Source organism: Petaurus breviceps, unplaced genomic scaffold (genome assembly GCF_028583685.1).
Source record: "Petaurus breviceps papuanus isolate PSGF00001 unplaced genomic scaffold, PetGlider_PUasm1.0 90743, whole genome shotgun sequence".
NCBI classification, from domain to species: Eukaryota; Metazoa; Chordata; class Mammalia; order Diprotodontia; family Petauridae; genus Petaurus; species Petaurus breviceps.
In genome coordinates this window covers 13,103,845-13,125,962 of record NW_027187332.1, presented here as the reverse complement: position 1 = coordinate 13,125,962, position 22,118 = coordinate 13,103,845, and the positions used below count along the sequence as shown (strand labels likewise).

Sequence of the window (22,118 nt, the reverse complement as noted above, 5' to 3'; positions counted from 1 at the left end):
CCTCCAAAAAGCATAAAAATATATATAAATTTTAACTGATCTCTTTTGTTCTCATATTGCCAGATTTCCCCCTTGTATTTCTCCCCCTTCCTAGAGAACCATGCCAATAAGTTTTTTTAAGAACAAGAAAAGAGAAAAAAAAACTCAGCAAAACTTATCATTACATTTAAAAAAAAACCCTTACAATACATACAGTGATTAACACCTATAAACATCCCAGTTATGCAGAGGAGTATTTCTCATATTTCTTATTTAGTACCATGCTTGGTTATTTTTGTAATTGGTAATTTGTCTTTAAATGGTTTTTCCAAGTTTGGTCTAGTCCAGGGTGAGCTTGGGAATAATAATGGCAATTATTATTTATATAGTGCAGTAAGGTTTGCGAAGCATATTCTGCATCATCTTTTTTTGAAAAATAGATATCCTTATTTTGCAGATGAAGAAATTGAGATTCACAGAGTAGGATTTAAACTCAAGGCTTTCTTTCTCTAAATCCAGCATTTTATTCATATCAGTAGACTACCTTGTATCTACAAGCTAGAAAGAGAGTTGGACTAGGTAGAAGTAAGCCTACTTTTATTCCTGGCTCCACTAACTGAATAGTTGTGTGAACATATTCAGATAATTGAACCTGTCTGGGTAAAGTTCTCACTGTAGTATGAGGGGGTTAGATAAGGTGAGTACAGAGATTTCTTCTTATTTTATAATTTCTTTATTTTCAACTATTGAACCAGAGCTTCTAAGTCACTGGACTTAAGACCCTTAGGCTAATTTGATAGGCATAGTCATTTACCTAATACTGTGCCACTCATCCCTAGAACTCATTAAATGACAGTAATTTCCTAGTTTTTGAGTCAGTGATATTTCATATAATTAAGTATAGCTCAAAATCTTCATAATAGCCCTGTGAATTAGCTACTGCAAGTAATACTTTCCCCAGTGAGAGAATAAATGAGGAAATAAATAACTTTTTACAATTATAAATTCAGATGAATCAGTGATCAGTTCTACACACTACTGTAATAATTAATAATTGGGCCTTAATATGTGAGTTTTGAAAAGTAAGAAAGCCTGCGTTCATGTTAAGTGTTTTGTCTTCTTTTGTTATTGTTATTATTTTTCTTATTTTGAGAATCATGATAATTCATTTGCTTTTCCCTTTTTGCCACTTCTCAAGAGGTTGGCTCCTTTTATTCCCTAGAACATTACCATATAAAATGATCTAGTAATAGTACTTTATGTGTATGTTTATCCCTTGGTTAATTTAAAAGCACTTTCACGTAATAGGCATAACTATAAAGTAATGGCTGATTTACATAAACCACACTTGAAAAACAGTTTCATTACTTCATGACACTTCTGTATTATCTCATCTGATCCTCTTACTGTCCCTGTGAAGTAGGGCAGATAAAATAGTTTAATCTGGCAATAGTATGTAAAATGGCATGGAGGTAGAATGGAATATGTTAGAAAGTTTTTGCAGTAGCCTCTAATGAGATACTGGGAATGGAAAGAAGAGACTGATGAAGTAGAATGCTCAGATCTTAATATTTTCTATGTATGAGTAGTAAAGGAGACAGTGATAGTGAAGTAACTTGGAACAAGTTGGTGCATTTGATAGAAATAAAGAAGTTAGGAAGACCTCATTCTGGAACAAGAAAGTAAGTTTGCTTTGTAACAACCTGTTTGAGATATATGTGGAATATGTAGGTAGAAGTGTTCCTTATCAAGTTAGAAATGCTGTATGGTAGCTTTAGAGAAAGACTTGGGAAAAGAAATTTGAGAGTGATTTGCATGAAGGGGAAATTAAAGCCTTTGGATTAACAGAGGTCAAAACACCCAAGTCTAATTCGAGAAAAGGGCCAAGGTCAGAGCCTGTGTAGGAGAACTAGGAGAATACAGACTTGTGCAGGCCAATAGAAAAGAGAGCTTTCAGGGAAGGATGAACAAGTGGTGGCAGTTGCTGCAGAAGGGTTAGAGGGATGAGAGCTGAAGAAAAGTCATGGGATTTGGTTTCTAGGAAATCATTGGTGACCTTTTCGAGAGCAGCGGTTTTGGGGAAGGTTGAATGAAATGTTTCCAAGCAGAGGTGAGGAAATGGTGTTTCTGAGGAGCCATTTTTGACAAGTTTTGAAGATGTCCAAAGAGAAGGGGCATTGGGGAGGGATGAAATCCCAGAGATGACAAGTGTTTTCAGAGGGTGAGAAGAACTAAGTTTTTAGAACAAACACCGGTGGAAGTGGAATTCCAGTCTGCAAAGACTAGTCTTAATGTCTAATTTGTCCTTAAACATTCACAATCTGATATCTTATAAACATTTTTATAGGACAAATTGGGCATGTCTAGCCTCTGATGTAAAAGGTATTTCAGTGGGTACTGGTGGCTTCTTTTTAATTTTTTATTTAATATCTCAGTCAACCAACAAATGTTTATTTAATACTTATTATGGCCCAGCACTGCTGTGAGGAAACTTGTAAAGTGAGACAGTGCTTGCTGTTGAGGAGTTAACATTCTGTTGGGAAAAAAAATAGCATGCTTACAGATAAGTAAATATAGATTGTGTGCAAGAAAAATACGAAGTAATGAGGATTACTGTTGGTGGAATCAAGAAAGACTTTGTGAAGGAAGATTTTTTGCAAGAAAATCCTTTACATGTTCTTGTTGCCGCAGAGACCAAGAAGTTTTGTATGCTCATAAATATTTTGTGACTAGCTCTGGCTTCTAACTTATTTTGGTGCTAAAACATTAGAGGAAGTAGAGGAGCAGACTTGGAAAGATTTCATTGAAGGATGGGACATTTGAGTTGGGCTTTTAAGGATTGAGTAGGAATTCAGCAGGCTAAATTGTTAGAATATTATGCCTTAGTGGAATTAAACTTTTTTTTCCACAAGTTTTTTGGGGTAAATAAAGTGCTGTTTCCATAACAAAATGTTGACTTGATCACAGATCCATAGTATAAAATATAAAACTTGTAAGGTAGAAGCAAATTTCATTTTTTCTTGGTTACCAGTGGTTGGTAACCAAGGCATAGCTTATTAGGTAAAGAAACTAAATAGTCTGTTTTGTTTGCATTTTTACTTGTGCTTTGATTTCTAGAACCATAGACATCTCTTTTTCCAACTGCCTCATTGGGGAAACAGGGTAAGTAGTTTACCCATGGTCACATACCTAGGTCTCCTAAATATAATTTTGTGTTCCTTCTGTTACACTGAGCGTTGCTCTTCCTGTATTAACAAATGTGTTGATCAGGGTAACTGAGCAAGTAAATTATCTTTTTTTTTCCTTTGTTGCTTAATACATAACAGATATCAATTCTAAGATGAACAATGGCACCATGACACAAATACACCTAGAGCTTGCAGTTTATGTCCTCTGATTTGAAATCGAGACTGCCTTTTTAAGACAGTCTGTTAAATGAATTGACTTAGAATTTTTGGAGTCAAGCAGGAGTTCTCTTCCTTTTTTTTTTTTTTTAGAATCCCTCCAAATCCGAGTGCTAATGTGCAGTGTAATAGATCAGTTGCTAGATTGTCAGAGACATGGGTTCTAGTTCTTGTATCAACTATGTGACTAAGCTGATCTCTTTAACCTCTGGAGCCTGTTTCCTTATCTTTAAATAAGGCTGGCAATAATAGCCCTCCTTCCTCACAAAATTGTTAAAAAGTTTCAGATGAGTTCTTGCATGTGAAAGTACTTTAAATTATTACACAAATATAAGATACTGTAATTGGGAAGCTTGGGGAGGGAGTTGGTATAGATACTTACAGGACTTTCACTGCCTTTATCTAGGAGGAAAGTTGGAAGACATCGTGCATATGTTTTTCGGGGTGCTAGTATAGATAAAGGACAGATAAAGCCAACATACCAGAATTTGGGGGAAATGTCAATATTTTCTTTAAAAATACATTTCCCTCTTTGATTTTATTTTTTCTTGTAGTGCATCACACGTGATAGTTTCTCTCGTAGAAGATTATCCAGACTATATGATCATAAATCTTGACAAGGTAAGCTTTATAAAAAATGACTTCTATTATATTGGGATAGTCTTCAATGATAGAGGGAGAATATGTATAAGAAACAGATTTGGGTTGTGATTTGCATCCAGGGAGGCAGTACCTATGTCACTTAGACCTCAGGTCCATTAAGTATGAATTTATCGACATCTCAGTGGTGCAGTGAATAGAGCACTGGCCCTGGAGTCAGGAGGACCTAAGTTCAAATCCGGCCTCAGACACTTAACATAAAAATTAGCTGTGTGACCTTGGGCAAGTCACTTAACCCCAATTTCCCTCCAAAAAAAGAAGTAAAATTGAACATGAATACAAGGCAAATCAAGTACTCTAAGAAAACAGGTCATTCGGGGTGGCTAGGTGGCGCAGTGAATAGAGCACCAGCCCTGAAGTTAGGAGGACCTAAGTTCAAATCCGGCCTCAAACACTTAACACAAAAACTAGGTGTGTGACTTTGGGCAAGTCACTCAACCCTAGTTGCCCTCCAAAAAGCAAAAAAAAAAAAAAAGTACGAATTTATCACTTTTCTTTATCTTGACAATGCTTCTGCTGAAGTGACAACTATCCCTCAAATCAGCTTGACTTATTTAGTGAGCACTTAGCCTCATAAGGTGGTCATGCAAAACCAAAAATACCACCACCACCTTAGGTCACAAAGATTTTTATTGAAACCTGAATGAACTGCTAACTGCTGATCTAAGAGGATGCTGGCCATTAAGGGATGTAGGCAGTCATAGAGAGACTTTTATTCATTATCTGGTTCAACATCTTTATTTTACAAATTAAGAAACTGAGGCCCAGGGAAATTCAGTGACTTGTCCATGCACATAGTAAGTAGAAGAACTGGGTTTGAGGCATGGTTTTAAAATTCTATATCAAGTGCTCTTCCCATTACATCCTGCTGCTACCTTAAAAGTTTAAAATAGCTACAACTGACCCTGCTGTAGTTATCTAAATTAATTGATTAAGTGAAAGTTCTATGTGAAAATTAATAGTGCTTTATAATGACTTTGTTGCTTTTCTCCTTTTAAGCTGGACTACTGTGCAAGCCTGAAGAACCTTGAAACCATTTCTAACAAACAAAACTACAAGTTTATACAGGTATAGTGTCTTTCTTATTACTGTTTCTATGTTTTTTGTTTAAAATCTTGATTAGTCATGAGAGGAAAAGAAAGGTGTAAACTGGCAACAAGGAAACAAAATTATCTTCATTTGTAAATGACATAACTTACTTAGACAATGTCCAGGGGTAAGCAAAAAAACTAATCAAGATGATTTAATAGCTTCAGCAAAGTTTCAGGATACTAAAAAAAAATCAGCATTTCTATGCAGTACTAATGACATAATCCAGTTGGAAGTTATGAAGAGATTTCATTTAAAATACTAATAAAATGTAGAAAACATTTGGTGATTAGCCTTCCAAGACCTATTCAGAACTTCTGGAAATACAAAACTCTTTACAAAAATACTGGAAAACCTAAAGTATTGATGAATTATTCATTGCTTTTGGTTGGATTACATGAATAAATACAAATGATAGTACTAACCAAGTTAGAGATCTAGTATTATAACATTATAATAAGTAAGGTGTTGCTTTATAGAAGTAATAATTTGGAGAAGCAAAGATTTAGATTCTCAGGATTCAAGGTGTTATATAGCACTGTCATATTGTAAAATTCAATTATAAAACAGTTATCCTCAGAATTATTTCATGATGGTTTTGAAGAACTGAAAAGTAGGTAAGTGAAACAGAATAGACAAGCAAGACTTAAATTAAAAGCCTCAAACATAATAGCCCTGTGATATGAATGCAGACTACTAGGGGAAGGACTCCTGCTGGACAAAGACTGTTAGGAAAATTGGAAAGTAGTATGGCAAAGAGAAAAAGAAAAAAAGGCTTAAGTCAACATCTCACCCTGTGTGACACAGTAAGCTTCCAGGGCATACTCAACTCAAATATTACTTCTCTAGTAAACATTTCTTAAGCACTGTGCTAGGTGTTAGGGATACAAAACCAGAAATAAAATTCTTTTTCACATAAGGCACTTATATTCTATTGAAGGAGATATATACCTTTTCAGAATCAATTATAACCTTTTCATAGAAGCTTTTTGTCACTTTTTTCTTTTATTATTATTATTTTAAAATTTTATTTATTTTTAGTTTTCAACATTCATTTTCACAAGATTTTGTGTTACAAATTTTCTCCCTATCTTTCCCCTATCCCCCACCTTAAGATGGCAAGCATACTGAATTCCTCTCACTTTTTTTTTTTTTTGGGCTTTTTGGAGGTGGGAAGGCAGGACATTTGGGGTTGTGACTTGCCCAAGGTCACAGGGCTAGTAAGTGTTAAGTGTCAGAGGCTGAATTTGAACTGAGGTCCTCCTGACTCCAGGACCAATGCTCCATTCACTGGGCCACCTAGCTACCCTTCACTTTTTTCTTAGTAAGTGATGCAAATAATATAACTGTTCTCACTTTGGGGTCCATAAAACAATTCTGTTAAGGCCAGTATGCATAAATTAGCCTGTTTTACAAATGGTTTGACTCATTTGTAAAATGACCGATAGGGCCAACCCAGGTGCAAAGAAAAGTTTGTTTTAAAGCTTAAAGAACAATTACCAATTTAAAAAAAAAAACATGTTGGGGGAATTGGGAAAAATTATAGTAGTATTAAAGTAGTGTGATTTTTAAAAAATTAATTTTTACTTTGTTTTTTAACTCGTTAATTTGAAAATGTGTTTAAAAAATAAATTAAGGTTTTTGGTAGCTCTTAGTTACCAAGGAACCGCCTTCAATAAAAACACTTTTTAATTAACTGTATTATTTTTTTGTTTTTTTTGTATTTTCTTTTTTTTATAAATTAAAAAAATTTTAATCAAATGCTTTATTAACGACTAGTTTACATCATTCATTTCCACCAGATTTTGAGTTACAAATTTTCTCCCCGTTTTTCCCCTACCTACCACCCCAAAATAGCGATCCCACTGGATATTCCCTCCTCCAATCTGCTCTCTCCCATATCTTCTCCCATACACCCTCCGACTTTCCAGTAGGGCAGTGTGGATCTCTGTGCCCCAGTGCCTGTATGTCTTATTTCCCACTTACATGTAAAATAATATTAATAATACATTTGATTTTAAAACTTTGAATTCCAGATTCATTCCCTTCCTCCCTTGTCACCCACTCTTACTGGGAAGATAAGCAGTTCAGTATAGGTTGTACATGTGTAGCTATGCAAAACATTCCATAGTGGATATATTGTAAAAGACTGACTATATTTCCCTCCCTCCTATCCCACCTCCCACTTGTTCTATTCTCTACTTTGATCCTGACCCTTTTCAAAAGTGGGTGCTTCCAACTTCCCTCCCCCCCAGCCTCCCCTCCCTTCCATCATCCCCCTCTCTCATCCCCTTCCCCACTACTCTCCTGTAGGGTGAGATACCCTATTTAGTGTGTATGTCATTCCCTCCCTAAGCCACATTCAATGAGAATAAGGTTGATCTATTCCCTTTTGCCTTCTTGTCCTTCCCCTCCATTGTGACCATTTTCCCTTGTCCCTTCTATATGCGATAGTTTACCCCATTCTGTCTCTCCCCATCTCCTCTTATCATATTCCTCTCTCACCTCTTAATATCACCTTTTAAGTATCATCCCTTCCTATTAAATTGGTCCTGTGCCCTCTATGTATACCTGTACACATACATACACATTCACATATATATTCATGTGCCCATATACCCACCTATATATATAGACATATACACACACACATTTCTATTCCCTTCAACTCTTCTCATACTGAGAAAAGTTTCATCAGTTAAAATTATTGTTTTTCCTTGTAGGGATGTAAATAGCTCAACTTTGATAAGTTCCTTATGATTTCTTTTCCCTGTTTTCCTTCTCATGCTTCTCTTGCTTCTTGTATCTGAATGTCAGATTTTCTATTCAACTCTGATTTTTTTCGTCAAGAATGTTTGAAAGTCCTCTATTCCACTGAATGACCATATTTTCCCCTGAAACATGATACTCAGTTTTGCTGGGTAGGTGACTCTTGGTTTTAATCCCAGCTCCTTTGACCTCTGGAATATCATATTCCAAGCCCTTTGATCCCTCAGTGTAGAAGCTGCCAGATCCTGGGTTATCCTGATTGTGTTTCCACAATATTCAAATTGTTTCTTCCTGGCTACTTGTAATATTCTCTCCTTAAACTGGAAATTCCAGAACCTGGCTATAATATTCCTAGGAGTTTTCTTTTTGGGATCTTTTTCAGGAGGTGATCAGTAGATTCTTTCAACCTCTATTTTGCCCTCTGGTTCTAAAATATCAGGGCAATTTTCCTTGAGAATTTCTTGAAGGATGATTTCTAGGTTCTTTTTTTGATTATGGCTTTCAGGTAGTCCAAAAATGTTAAATTATCTCTCCTGGATCTATTTTCCAGGTCAGTGGTTTTCCCAATGAGATATTTCACATTGCCTTCTATTTTTTCATTTGTTTAGATCTATTTAATAGTATCTTGATTTCCCATAAAGTCACTAACTTCCATTTGCTCCAATCTAATTCTGAAGGAATGATTCTCTTCAGTGAGCTTTTGAGATTCTTTTTCCATCTGGCAATTTCTAAGATCCTATGTTTCTATGAAAACAGACTAGTTCATTTACACAAAAAGCCTGCTTCTTCTGGGTGAGGGTCAAGTATGTGAAAGTTATTTTGCTTCTGAGAAGTCAGAATTTAACAGTGGAAAATGTTTGCACCTTTAAATCTCTTCTTGGTTCTAAGATTACTTTATTATATTTTTAGCAGAATATAAACTTCTTTAAGACTGTTTACTCATAGATTCAACACTGGACCAAGGTTATGAAGTTCAACTCTTTTATTTTATAGATAAGAAAACGGCAGCTAAAATTGAAATACTCACCCACGGTCACACAATTAAAAGTTTCTGAGGCAGGATTCAAACCCAGTTCTGATAAAGTTCTAGAACAGTACTTAATGCTTAATACTTAATACTTCTCTACTTCTCAGGACAGGAATTTGCTTTTTATATAATAGACCCTTAGTAAACATTTTTTAATTGTGTTCACAAGGTTGGAAAAGAAACTTTCTTGTTTTATACTTGACTAGGAATGGAAGAAAGACATTTGTAAAGATTTTTCTGTACCTGAGCACAATTGAGTATCCTTTTAGTATGCCTAAAAGGACCCTAGGGGCCTCATTTCCTTCTTCATGATCCCTTTGCTGCCTTGGAGAGGTTGCCTGATATATCTAAAATTCTCTTTCCCTAATGCAGTTATTTCTTTCTTCATCTTTCCTCCAGCTGGTATAAAGTCTTGATTCTACATTTAAATTCTTTATTAAAATGTTCGATTTCTTGTAAGATAAATTTAAAATTTTGGTAATCTGAATTTTTAGCTGCTCTAGATCCCATCATTTACTTTAACATTGTTCCTATGGAACAGCTACCTTTAATGATTATTAGAGAACATTAACATTCTGGGAGAAGTCTCCTAGCCAGCATTTAAAGCTTAATGATTTAATTTACACGGAATTCTAATAACTTTAATTATCTGATTCCTCTGGAGACAACAGCTTGGAAAGCAGCAAATTAGAAGAAGGAAGCTTGCAAGGGGCAGGTCATTGCAGTATAAGCTACAACTCTAAGGGGACAAAGAAAAAAGTTTATTGAAGCAATAATTGATGCATTTATTGTGGACCTGAGTCATTAAGAAAAAGAGAAATTATATTTATTGTACTCTTTAAGAAAACAGGGAAATCATAATACATTTCAGAAAGATTTCTATTTTAAAAGCTTAAAATATTTGACACTTAAGTCATAGTCATTTAGGTTGAACAATCATTAATGTGGAATATTTAATTCCCCAGTCTTCACTGTGATTTGTCTTCTTGATTTGGTTGTGACTGAGGTCTACCAGTTGTGTTGATATTATTTGTAAATTCAACTTTTTCCTATAGTTTTGTTTTCCATGTTAAAAATAATTCTGGTGTCATACTTAGTGAACTAATTTCTCTGTTTTCTTTAGGGTGACATTTGTGAACCTCACTTCATAAAACTGCTTTTTGAAACTGAGAAGGTAGATATAGTACTACATTTTGCAGCTCAAACACACGTAGGTGAGCATTGTTGAATGTAATGATTGACATGTTAAGCTTTCTCAAAACAAATGGTCTGTTCACTGGTTTTTTTTTTACTCTTTTTTTTTTTTTAACTGCATTTCTGGTAATCCCAGAAACCTCAAGTGAAGCTAGTTTGGCAAGGTTTCAAGGTCTTTGAGCATTTTCACTAAAATTAATTTATGGTTTGATCACTGAGAGTAGCATAATTGTTTAGTGTTCCAGTCAAGGGATTGTCTTCAAAATTTCTTTTGGTTTAAGTGCTTTATGAATGGAAAAGATAACTGCTTAGATTATGTACTTTAAAAAAAAATGTGCTTGTTAAGTTTGCTTTTTAAGCTGTGTTGAAAACAGCTGTTCTTAAGTGGACACTGCTACGTTGTTTGTCATTTGTATCCTGACAGCTTCCAAAAAAGAGTTTGGTATTAATTACTAAATATTTATTAAAGGCCTATTAATGTGATAAACACTCTGCTAGGCACCAGAGATAAAAGTACAAGGAGCAAAACAATCTCTACTTGAAAGAAGCTTATAGTAAAATGAGGGAGACTAGTACATCTAAAAATACATAGCTAGTATGTAAAAAAGGATGAACATAAATAAATATGATAAATACAGAGTGGTTTGGGAGCGAGGCCACTATTGGTTGTGAGAAAAGGCTTTATGCAGATGGTGGCACTTTAGCCGAGTCCTATAAAATGGAGGCAAAAAGGGAGTGCATTCACAGGCACATGGGACAACCAAAGCAGAGGTTACCAAGAGGGAGAATTTGAGGGGGAAAACAAAAAAGGGAGATAGACTTTCACATGGAAAAGGTATAGTCATGTCACTTTTGTAAAGTTCAGCAGATTTTCAGATAATTTTTATTTTAAATCTCTAGAAAGGGTTTCCCTAAATAAATTTCTAATATTAGTATTGTGAGAGAAAAAAAGTTTCTTCAATATTTTCTCTAAAACATAGTAATGAAGGGATAGAATTTTGACTTAAAAAAAAATCTCTTAAAAATTACTATGTATCTTTGATGTTGGGCTTATATCTTTTATGTTCTTCATTCAAGCAATAAATATTCCTTCCTAAAACCATACTAGGTATAGAAGTATGTGTGAGGTATAAAACAAGTTCTCTTTCCAGTCTAGTATGGCCTTGCAGATCATCAGATTTTAGAAGGCAGGGACTTTGTAGACACAACATTCTTTAGCCCCTTATTATATATCATTAGGTGATAAACAAGAGGAATTAAAACTTTGTAATACTATAGCACTCTATTCTGTTTTTAAATTTTGCGATTAGATAGTTGATAAATTTTCTTCTAGAAAAATCTCTTATGAAAATACCATATTTCATAGTTTTCATATCATAATTATTTTTGTTAGTATTTTTAACAGCTTGAACATAATGTTTAAAGAAATAATGGTTTGAATATAATAAAATGTTGTTGCCTCCTGTATAAAGTTTAAAACCAAAATCCACTTGGAATGAAATTTGACTGTAACTTAGTGCCAGCCCATAATAAAGACACCAACCCAGCAGAATACTGTTCTCTGCTGTATATAATCTCAAGGTCTTTGTCCTATTCACCTTGGGTCACCCCATTCCCCCACCCTCCTTTCTAAGGCTCCCCTTGCTGCCCTATCCCTATATCTGAGGGGTCCTGGCCAAATAATCCTCCATTCCTTGTGTCTAGCACAGTTTGGCACATAGTAGGTGCTAAATAAAAGCTTAGGACCACCTCTACTTCTTAACTGTGCCCTGGAGCCAGAGACTCAGAAACTCCTAGTCCCATCTCATCCCTGACTCAACTCTCTTTAACCTTTACTAGTATGTTCTCACTCCCCAACCCCTCGCTGTCATATTTCTCCCCTTCCTGACCCCTTCCCCTTCCCCCAACAAAGTCCTAGCAGTTAATAGAGTGCTGGATATGGATTCAGGAAGACCCAAGTTCAAATCCAACCTCAGCCCCTAACTAGCTGAGTGACCCTGGGCAAGTCACTTAAACTGTTCCTTAGTTTCCTCATCTATAAAATGGGGGTAATAAAAGTACCTCCCTCCCCCCCCCCAGTTATTGTGAGGACCAAATGAGATAACATTTGTAAAGCACTTTGCAAACTTTAAAATGCTATATAAATGCTAGCTTTTATTGTTATTATCATTAAAGCAATGTTTTCCTGGAGTTGGTAATTAGTAATTTAGTATGTAGGCACCCAGAAAGCTACCTCAAATGCTAGGCAGCATCCATGTAAAACCATAGCTCATGAGCCTGCACTGATTACTTCTCCTATGCCAAGCAGAGGACACTTTATTGTAGAGCAAAAGAGCCTCCCCCAGATTACCACATTATCCTTGGGGGAGAGAACACACATGGAGGGTCATATACATAGGGAATGGGCCCAGATGGCACATGTAAAAGGCACACGTGTTGTGAGGGTACATAGTGGTTGGAAAAGTTTTGGCCTCTGATGTCCCACATCCACCAGTGGCCTCTAGTGATGTCTTCAAGTGACCTGCTGTCTCGGGCTGTATCCTTAGCTGTTTGGTATTTCTGTCTGAGTGTCTGTCTCCACTGTGCTGCCTGCTACTGTTTAACAACTGCTGCTCTTCTGGTGTAATGCCACTTGTACAAAGTGGGAACAGTCTGACAGCTCTTGGCTTTGACCTGTCCTTCCTTCCTTTGTGATGTTGACCCACCCACCTGAACTCTGCTTGCTAGCTAGTAAAAGCCCATAGACATTTTTAAAAATCTGGCTTTTTAAAAGCACTTGGTCTTTTCAGCTGTTGTTTGTATCTTTCAGTCCACCTCTTAGCTGAGTTAAGGGTAGAAAATTCATTTTGATTCCTATCATTCCCTGGTTGGCTCATATAATTTCATTTAGCAAAACTTGCAGAGGAACTGGTTGAAGCTGTGGGAATCCTCATTCTTGTTTTTCATATAAATCTCTAGGGCTGGGAATACCAAAAGGACTAGAGGTTTTTCCTTAACTTTCTCCCATACAATAGTAGTCATAGTATACCATTATATAGAAATGGCCATTACACACAGATTTTTATTTGTAAAATTGTTAAAATGGTAATTGAAGAGAATTTTTCTTAACAGATTTTTTTGACTATTGTTCTTAGGTCTGAATCTACCATTTCACTGCTTATAGTCTTCATGTGTGATTCTCCTCCTTTCCTTTTAATCCCTAGGAATTATATAGTTAGACTTGATATTTCATCTCATTCACTCAGTTCTATATTAAGTTATTAAGTTCTGAATATCATATGATATTGCTTTTTTTTTTTTTTTTACAGATCTTTCATTTGTCCATGCCTTGGAGTTTACCTATGTCAATGTTTATGGTACCCATGTTTTGGTGAGTGCTGCTTATGAAGCTAGAGTAGAGAAATTCATTTATGTGAGCACTGATGAAGTATATGGAGGTAGCCTTGATGAGGTGAGTTTGGAAAACTTTATATTTCATCTGCTTTATTTTAAACTTTTTAAGGATGGACTTTTAAAAATAACCACATTTCTCAGGCTGTGCGGTTTTTAAAAAGTGGTTATAAAAAGCATAGGATTTGATAAAAATTGACATTTATAAAATTCAAATTATTTCTTTATTATTGGCAATTTTTGGCAATTATGTATTTGCTAGATTGGATGGAAGAGAGGCTTCAAGTAGGAAAACCAAATGAGTGGTTGCTTTTATATTCATTAGATCATTTAGAACTGAAAGAAACCTAAAAGGACAGCTCTTCAGATATTTTACAAATGAGGAAGTAGATCCAGAGAAGTAAAATGACTCACCCGGATCATCACCGGGAGTGATATGGCCAAGCTGGCATCTTGAGCCCACATCCTCTGGCTTCATGTCTAACACTCCTTCCACTGTCCTATGCCACCTTTGTTTCATTACATGGGCACTCTGTGAGCATGTCATAGACACAAAGCACAGAAGAGAGCTGATATGGACAGAAATGGACTCTGACAAAAAGATCTGGGTGGGCAAGAACAGCTGTCCATAATGTTGAGATGAAATAAATCTGGACAAATATAAATTAGTCTTGAAAAGTATTTGAATTTTACTTTGTTTCAAGCTTAAAATGAACCAGCAGTGTGATAGAAGTGGTAGAAATACTATTATGATTTCAGGCTACATCATAGGAATACAGGGTAAACCCTGTATTGATCAAGAAGAATACTAAGCCCATTGTACTCTGCACTGGTCAGACCACAAGTAGAATGTTTTATGGGCATATTTTAAGTGTCATTTACAAGCTGGAATTCATCCAGAGGAGAAGAATGAAGGTATTGAAGGAACTTGGACTTGAAACCATGTCAATTGAAGTAACAGATTATTTAGGCTGAAAAAGGGAAAAGTTTGGAGGGACGTAGTAAGCATCTCCACATATTAGGCTGTGATAATTAGGTTTTATTTCTCTGTGGCATCAGAAGGCAAAACTAGAAACCAATGAATTGAAATGACAGGAAAGCAGATTTTGACTCTTTATAGAGAATTTTCAAATATAAATCTAGTGATTAAATGAACTACTTCATTAAGGTAGTGAACTCCTAGTAGTCAGACAGCAATTAGATAACCACTTCTTGGGAATGTTGTATTAGGCCTTTATTCATCAGATCTAGATACAGGGGTGGGGAACCTGAAACCTCGAGGCCACACGTGGCCCTCTGGGTCATCAAGTGCAGCCCTTTGTCTGAATCCTAACTTCACAGAACAGTTTTGTTTGGATTCAGTTGAAGGGCTGCACTTGAGGACCACATATGGCCTCAAGGTCTGATTCCCCACCCCTGTACTAGATAATCCAAGTGCCTTCCATTTTGAGATTTTATGTGCTGCTGGTCCTTATGCAGTGTATTAAATGATTCTTCTTCAAATGGTGGGCAATAATCTAAAAGTCTTACTAATAAAATGTTAACTTTGTAACATCTGACTGAATTGTCAGGTTTTATAAGCAAATAATTACCCCTAATTTCTTTGCAAAATGTGATGATCAGAGCCTGAAAAAGATCATACTCTTATCACTATTAATCTGTCATGCATTTTATAAGAGTTTGGTTTTTAAATGTTGCCGTTTTAAACATTTGCCATAGTTTGAGAGACAGTCTGCCATACTGTTTAGAAAAGCTGGTCTTAGAGTTAGGAAAACCTGGGTTCAAATTCTGCCTCTGACTAATACAGCTTTAGGCAAGTCACCTAACTTCTCAGTGCTGTAGAGCAACTCTTTAAGACCCTAAATTGCAGAGAAGGTGCCAGTCTACATCAGAAATGCCAGTGAAATCACAGGTTAGTCCCTGTCCATACTGTAATTTATCGTTGAACAAAAGCTAAAAGTATCTTGTTTCAGTCTGTTAAGATAAGCTTACCTATTTCTTTAATGGGATGAACATGTCAAGTTTGTGATGTGCTTCATAATTCTCTTGGATAGAAATACATGCTAAAAGCTCCTTAATATTCCTTTTTAAAATTAGGAATTTGATGAGTCTTCACCAAAACAACCTACAAATCCTTATGCTTCTTCTAAAGCAGCTGCAGAATGTTTTGTACAGTCTTACTGGGAACAGTATAAGGTAAGTGTTCATTTCAGAGATTTGTGAAATAATCTGCAATAGCAACAGTTGATCTTTCACTTGTAGATAAGGAGACAGGGGTACTGAGCAAAGTTATGTGTTAAGTTACAAAAAACAAGAAATAATTCTCTTATTTGCTATTTTGTGTAGATAAGCTAGGGACCACATGCTCTTTTACATGTCATTTAAATCACTAATTGCCCACTTTGTTAACACATTAAAAATAGAATTTGATAAATTAAGAGAAGATGATGTTGCCTGTATATCAGAATTTATGCCATTGAGAAAAGTGCTTTAAAAAACAAATATGTAGACGTGTTAGTGCTTTCAAAAAGTATGTTAATTTTGTCCTGGTTTAGAACTGATTGATTAGTAAACCTGACATAACATTTTAAAATATTAAAATAAAAGAATGGCACTCCTCTAATTGACCATTGACCTCTCAGATTAACTGCTACATGGAAAATAGGAAATATGAAATGGCATAAAAGTAGTATGACCATTCATGAAGTAGGTATGATCTTTTACCTTTCAAAATTTTAATACCTACAAGGAAAGGAGCTAGAACTAATAAGTCCTCATAGGGTGAGGAAGAAAAAAAGGGTGCTTGGTTCTTTCTTTCCCTGTTGGTATTGCATGGGTTAAGCAGGTCAGGAGAAAGGTAGGAGATAATATTAATGTTCATGCCTATGCTTTTGGTTCCCTATAAAGAAAGTGGATCGCTCACAGGTATATTGTGACTCATGGCTATGAAATTTGTGTCCATCCAGTTCACAGTACCATAATAAATTCTAAAAGGAAATGATACTGCTATAGGGACATAAGTTTGACTTATTTACTCTAACAACCCAAGTTTGGTCTCTTGCAATTTCAGTTTTTCAGTGTTTTATGTGGGAGGGTGAGGGGAATTAGGCATCAAGTCCCATTCTCTACCTCCTTCCTCCCCAACAGAATCACAGGCAGGCACGACAGCTTTGAAAGTTAGATATTGAACATACATAAAAAGAAAAGCAAGCTCTAAATTACAGAAATTTGGTGTCATCTATGGTCCTTTCCTACAACTTATATGGAACTGCTCATTTTTTAAATGTTTAAGTTCAGAATAAGAATATAAAATGAAATGAAAACCAAAAAAATATTTTTTGAAATGGGAAAAAATCCCAGAAGATTAGATTATTTATTAACTATACTTATATAAAAAAGTGAATGAGAATAAAAAGATAAAGAATCCTGATTGGAATTTAATCTGTTGTTTATTGAATTTTACTATGCAATTACCATGAAATATAGTTGTTTCCATTTATTTTAATGTTTTTAGTAAAAACATTTAGAAGGAAAAAAAGGAAATGAGGTCCTTTATGCATTATTTATTGTCCAATGGATAGAGAATAGGGAAAAAAACCCGAAAGTGCTTTTACATATATCATCTCATGCAATTCTTATAAGAACCCTGTGAGCTAGGTACTAAAGGTGTTATTCCCATTTTACAGATAAGGACATGAAGCTCAGAGAATTTAAATGATTTGCCCCAGATCACCAGAACCTCTCTAAGTAGGGATTCTAACTTGATTCTTCCTGATTCTGTCTTTAGTAGTCTACCTAGTGTGCCATTTAACTGCTTTTTACAGTAAAAACAGCATTGTAAAAACATCGCTATCGTTTCCCATTTCTCAACAGAATCTTTCCTTGTAACAAATTGTCTAACATTGATCATGCCCAGAAACATCCCTCATTTTGCATTTCTGGTTCACTACCTCTGCATTACACACTTCACTATTACTGTCTTAAAATCATGACTGATCACTGTGCAGAGTTCTCAAGTGTTTCTATGTTGTTTACCTCTACAAAATTTTAGTCATTATATAAATTTTTTTCCTGTTTTTTTTTTCTCCACAAATTTCTCAGGATTCTTCATTCAGTCACTTAAGATACAGTAACCTTCTGCTATACTTATATACTACCGTTGTTCATCTTTTCCCGTTGATGGGCATCTATTTTTTTTTTCCAGTTCTTTGTAATTTACCACCAGTACTCTTCTCTGCCCTCTGGCCTTTATTATCTGGACTTGTAAGATGTACTTTTTATATGTTTGAAGAAGAATTTCCTTCAAATGTTTTAAAATAAATAACAGTCTTTGTTTCCCCTTTTTTAACTAGAAAAAGAGATTTGTGTAGCACATGTAAAGATCCAACTTAGAGTTTAAAGGCTCATCCTTAGCACAATTCCAGAGGTACAGAAAGTGTAATGTGGTAGAACACTGATGCTAAACTCAAGTAGAAATAGGTCCATGTGACTGCATAGTAATTTAGAAAACTACAAATTAATATGATCTATTTTGTATTGTATTTTATTTATTTTGTTAAACATTTCCCAGTGACATTTTAATCTGGTTGGAGGGCTGACTCTGGTAGTAGATCATTGCTTTTTGGAATTGGACTAGGCTCAAATCTTTTTTTTTTTTAAAGCAATTGGGGTTAAGTAACTTGCTCAAGGTTACACCACCAGTTATTTTGTGTGGGTGCCAAATATCTGAGGCCGGAACCGATCCTAGGTGTCCCAACTCTGGGGCCGGCTCACTGTGCAACCTGGCCGCCACCAGGCTCAAATCTTAACTTTGCTATTTCCTTACCCAGGTGACCTCCAGCAAATCACTTAACTTCACTTAGTTTCAGTTTCCTTTTGGCAGTTTATACATTATATAATTTGTGATTTCCAGGTAGATTGAGCTAAAATCAGATACCTTTAAAAATCATACCTAGCTTTACAAAAAGGTAAGCCTTAAGCTTACCTTACTTTTTTAAAGTAACTATCTTTTATACTTTGAAGTTTCCAGTTGTTATCACAAGGAGCAGTAATGTTTATGGACCACATCAATATCCAGAAAAGGTAAGTTTAAATTCTAATTGACATATTTCCGGCAATGGTTTTGCTTTCCAATGTGAAAAATGAATTGTTTATAAATTTGTTCAGTCTGTGTCCAGACCTCTATTCAGATATCATTTAACCTACTTCTTTGCTTTCTTGCCAACATTAGCATCCTGATGCCAGTTAGAACTTGGAAAAAATTTAAAGCTTAGGTTAAATAAGGTTAGACAGTGATATCTGATGCCTAAATATAAATTAATTGTATTGCCACTGCTATATTCTTGACTGACAGAATGAGAGGCTATGTGATTGAAATGTTAAGAGCCAGCCTCTGAGCTACCTAGCCCTGAAGCTTCTCCATTTCTCACATGGTTGTATTGGCCATATCCCAAGTAAGGCCACGCCACATTAGGCAGAGATTCAAGTCTGGCTTTAGCATACTTTGTTGGATATAACATTCCAGGCAGTGTTGCTGTCAGAGGAGCAGTTTTCTTCTCTTGCCCTATGTGTTATCTTTCTTGGATTTATAAAGTCAGAAATAGAGTTTTTTGATATAACAAACCATATTTATGGGCAGCATTCTGTGAAATACTTATTTTGAATTCTTCAGAAACCTTTTTTTTTTTTTGGTTTATTTTTCTCTTTTCTCCATCAAAAACTTGGGAATGTTAGAGGATATGATGTAGTAGCTCTGGGACAGACCAGCATCATATAAAATAGGTTCAAATATTCTCAGAGTTGTAAGAAATTTAAGATGTATAGTAGTGCCGTTTCAAGGACTTCCCACATTAAAAAAATAACAAAAACACTAAAGTAGACCCAACAAATACACACTTTTAGTGAGGAAGCCAGTTTTGCATAATGGTGTTAATCTTCTGCAAGGGCATCCTAACAACTAATCTTATGGAAAAGTCAAATAAATATGAATGTGACTTAATTACTTCCAAAATCAAGAAATAATAATAAATTTTCTCTTTAGGTTATTCCAAAATTTATCTCTTTATTGCAGCACAACAGAAAATGGTATGTAATCTTCCCTTTTTTTATCTCTTTTCCCCCTTCCCTAACATGTTGATGTGTAATGTAATGTGTATTGATAATAGTTGCCACTAATTACCATTGTCCCTTGTTATTTTTCTAATGGGAATTCATGAATCAATTATAATTTATTAGGTTAAGTTTAGTTCTCAAATGTATTTCAATTAGTATATCAGAATTTGACTGTCTCTACATGTAACTTAATTTTATGTTCACACTGTAGATAGAACGAGATGAATTTGCAGGATACATTTCTGATAGGAAAACTGATAAAAAGTAGTTCTCAAGAGGTTTATTTTCCCTAAAGGAGCATCCTGGAATCCTGATGTTATGTTAGAAAATCTGAGATGACCATTTAGGACTGCTAAGTTCACATTGGTAGTAGTTCTCTTAACACCGTGGTGTCAGGTGCCTGGCTTATTTCTTAATATAGAGAACATAAGAAAATGTTTAGTGCCCCTCTAAGTCAGTACCCAGATACATTTCTGCTACTTTTATAGTAAAAGTGTTTATTTGGTTATGGTACATGACTGAATTTTCTTTAATCTTTTTAGTTGCATTCATGGTTCAGGACTCCAAAAAAGAAATTTCCTTTATGCGGCTGATGTAGTAGAAGCTTTTCTCACTGTTCTAAAGAAAGGGAAACCAGGTGAAATTTATAACATAGGAACCAGTTTTGAGATGTCGATTGCACAACTTGCCAAAGAATTGATACAATTAGTAAGTATACATAATAAAAAGACAGTTTTTACAGTTGACTTCTGGCTTTCTGTCTTACTGGAATTAGTTATATAAAAATAAGCCCTTGAATAAACTATCTGAAAGGGTATTTATTTGAAGATGTAATGATAATAGGTATTAAAGTCACACCTTTTTGTATTACAGAAATTTATTTGTTAGTATTAAGGATAATAGGGAGAAATTGAGTTAAAAACAAAAGCCAATCAAATCCTTTTACCCCTTCCATTAAAAAAGAAAGAAGATAGTTTTTTGTACTTGAATGAAAGACTAGTTTAACAAACAATGTGTCTGTCTCATTTTGCTATAGCCAACCCTTTTCAGGGTTCCTAATGAATGATTCAGATGTTCTGTATTATGGATATACCTCTTTTTTTGTCTTTCTTTTGGAAATATGTTCGTTTTCAAATTGATTTCATAATTAATCATGTTTTAAGTTCTCTTGTGTTATATTTTGACTTAAATCATTCTCATCTTTGACAGATCAAAGAGACAAGTTCAGAGTCTGAAATGGAAAATTGGGTTGATTATGTTGATGATAGGTAAGAAATGGGTTAAGGTACTGGTAAAGAGTTACATTGTTCAGTATTTGTAAAGTCCTAAAACTTTAGGACCTAAGTCATCTAATTTCTTTTTAAGTAGAACAACATTGAAATAATCTCAAGTAAATGAAACTTTGATTCATAAAGATTGGCTTCTCTAAAAGGCCATACCAGTTTTTTAACTCTTATTTTACAGAATATTTTATATATAATAATAAGGTAAGAGCATGTGAGATTTTAAGCCCATTTTTTATTATTCTGTCTTTAGTCACACATAAATAGCTTGTCGTGAGCTTCTGTGTCCGGCAATCTTATGTTTATATAAAAGAAAATTACTCTTCCTGTATGATAGCCTCATAGATAAAAGGATAGAACCTGAGCTCAAGTCCAAGTTTCAAAACTTGTCCCATAGGTGAAATAGCTTGGTGTGGTAAATAGAGAACTCACTAGGTGTTGGAGTTAGATGACCAGACTTCATGCCCTGGCTCTATGATTTCCATGTATGACCTTGGGCAAGCCACTAATCAATCTGTGCCTTAGTTTTCTGCTCTATATAAATGGGAGTTGAACTCTATAACTCTAAGATCCCTTCCAGCTCTGTATCTGTGATCCTCAGGATTTGCACTGAAACATAATAATGATCCCAGGTACTGTTAAGTTCTAGATTATAGATATGGTCCATGCCCTTGAGAGATATATGCTCAAGTGACTTTTAGAGATACAAGATTTCAAGGTCTAGGTACCTCAGGGATCTGATTATAGAGTTCTGTCATTTCCCTGAGGTGCTTGTATTTTCTGTTTCCCATTACTTATATTTCCTAAATATGCAATCTTGGGTAAATCAGTTAATCTCTGCCTCAAAATCAAGTGTATAATGGGCATAATAATACCTTATAGGATTGTTTTGAGGATCAAATGATATAATATTTTTAAAAAGAAGTGCTTAGCACAGTGCCTGGCACATAGTAGGTACTGTAAATGCTTCTTTTCCACCCTTCCCTCCCCTTCATCAGTTAATTGATTTCCTAAGACCTTCCTTGTGAGGACCTGCAGTCCCATAGGTTCCCTGGGTCTTAGGGTTATGAAATGAAGGTCACTGAATTTTGCCACAGCATGACTACTCTCACATTGTGCTAGGAGTTATTCTTGTCCTTCTTATCTACGGTTAGGTAAAAAGCATCAGGATACATACTACTGCATGGACAATACCAAATAGTTCATCTGGCA

At 35.1% G+C, this 22,118-nt stretch overlaps 1 protein-coding gene across 3 annotated transcripts in view; it reads left to right on the top strand.

Annotated features, from left to right (window-relative positions):
• Window positions 1–22,118, top strand: part of TGDS (TDP-glucose 4,6-dehydratase) — a 30,205-nt gene that overhangs the window by 981 nt on the left and 7,106 nt on the right. For 2 of the 3 annotated variants that reach the window (XM_069067334.1, XM_069067335.1), the window contains exons 2-10: window positions 3,938–4,004; window positions 5,043–5,111; window positions 10,052–10,142; window positions 13,431–13,573; window positions 15,610–15,708; window positions 18,535–18,594; window positions 19,553–19,596; window positions 20,166–20,331; window positions 20,833–20,891. In XM_069067334.1, the coding sequence (XP_068923435.1) occupies window positions 3,938–4,004; window positions 5,043–5,111; window positions 10,052–10,142; window positions 13,431–13,573; window positions 15,610–15,708; window positions 18,535–18,594; window positions 19,553–19,596; window positions 20,166–20,331; window positions 20,833–20,891 (798 nt within the window). Of the gene's footprint in view, window positions 1–3,096; window positions 3,142–3,937; window positions 4,005–5,042; window positions 5,112–10,051; window positions 10,143–13,430; window positions 13,574–15,609; window positions 15,709–18,534; window positions 18,595–19,552; window positions 19,597–20,165; window positions 20,332–20,832; window positions 20,892–22,118 lie in introns of all 3 variants that reach the window. The other variant, XM_069067333.1, reaches the window with a different exon arrangement.